The sequence below is a fragment of the Cyprinodon variegatus genome, unplaced genomic scaffold (genome assembly GCF_000732505.1).
Source record: "Cyprinodon variegatus isolate N-32 unplaced genomic scaffold, C_variegatus-1.0 Scaffold2295, whole genome shotgun sequence".
NCBI lineage: Eukaryota > Metazoa > Chordata > Actinopteri > Cyprinodontiformes > Cyprinodontidae > Cyprinodon > Cyprinodon variegatus.
The window spans coordinates 1-1,373 of NW_015152748.1; the positions used below are offsets into that span (position 1 = coordinate 1).

General features: G+C 37.9%; 1 protein-coding gene across 2 annotated transcripts in view; it reads left to right on the forward strand.

Moving 5' to 3' along the window:
* The first annotated feature begins 461 nt into the window (after window positions 1-461).
* The window catches only part of LOC107080755 (low-density lipoprotein receptor-like), a 20,359-nt gene continuing 19,447 nt past the window's right edge, over window positions 462-1,373 (forward strand). For both annotated transcript variants that reach the window (XM_015368960.1, XM_015368961.1), the window contains exon 1: window positions 462-681. In XM_015368960.1, the coding sequence (XP_015224446.1) occupies window positions 636-681 (46 nt within the window). In that variant the 5' untranslated portion in view covers window positions 462-635. The remainder of the gene's footprint in view (window positions 682-1,373) is intronic.

Sequence of the window (1,373 nt, forward strand, 5' to 3'; positions counted from 1 at the left end):
CAAGTAGGTCGGTCCAAAATTTTGGTAGCGACATGTCCCTATGGTCCATATGCAAACCTGCGCCCATGCTGTCAATCATAGTCTTGTAATAAAAATGAAATAGTAATAGTGTACATATTAAAGGGATAAACCCAGTAGGAATATTGCTTTATCAAATCAAGTAATTAAATCTATGTTTGTGTTTTATATTGACTCATAATTTCTTTATGTTGTGCTATCCTTAATAAAAAGGGTTTATTTTTATTCCATAATTTTGGTAGAAATTTCCCCCCATACTCCTTCCATTGAAAGACTGTCCATCCTCCCTGAAAGGGTTAAAACTCGTAGTAAAATGTCATTGGCTCTCAGTCGCCTCCTAATCGTTGAGGGTGTGCACATCAGAAATCACACCATTTCCAGATCCCGCCCATTCCTTCCACGGGGCCCCCCGGGGCCCCACCCACCCACCCACCCGTGGACCACATTGAAATCGCTGTGATGTTGTCAAACACCGTACTACGTATCAAACCTTGAAGCGGGAGCGTCTGCAGCGCTGCAGAGCAACAGGACTGAATTACTATTCCTACTGATTGCATTTCCTCTGCTGGGAGTCCAGTTTACTGTAGGAAGCTGCAGTTCATTCATCCTCCAGGACCATGGGACTCCCTCTGCTCCTTCTCCTCTGCCTCATTGGTCACAGCAGTAAGTTAGGATTTCAACTTTTTATGAGGTTCACTCATTTTTATATGATTTTACAACTTAATTAGATTTTATAGTTTTTTTTATATTATAGCTGCTATAAAAATTATTATTTTCTCTGTTGATTTTGTGGCTTAAATAAACCCCCTCCTCTAACTGCACCAGATGCAAGCTGAGGAGGGGTGGGCGCATTTCTTTATGAACGCATGCATGTAGGCCATACATATCTTCCCTGCCTCTGTGCAAATGCTTTGCAAAGACTGTTGGCAGGAGCTTTAAAAAAAAGACTGATTTCAAACGGTCATTTTATTTTAGCAGTCTGTTTTTTTTCATTTACTTTTATTAGATTTTCTTCTTCATTTAAAATATTATCTGATCTTTTTGTCTTGAGGCTTTCTTCAGATTCTGCAACCAACAAAAAAGAAAAAAATGAAAAAGAAAAAGGTCTGCTGCTTTAAAAAGGTCAAAGCAAAGTTCCTGTACCTTTTGGTGTGCTTTTGTATTCACCCCCCTGTACTCTGACACCCCTGAATAAAATAGACAAACCAGCTGCTTTCAGAATTCAGCTCATTAGTAACTAGATACCACCCATCCAACTTAATGCTGGGAAGAGGGGTGATGCCATATATATATATATATATATATATATATATATATATATATATATATATATATATATATATATATATATATAT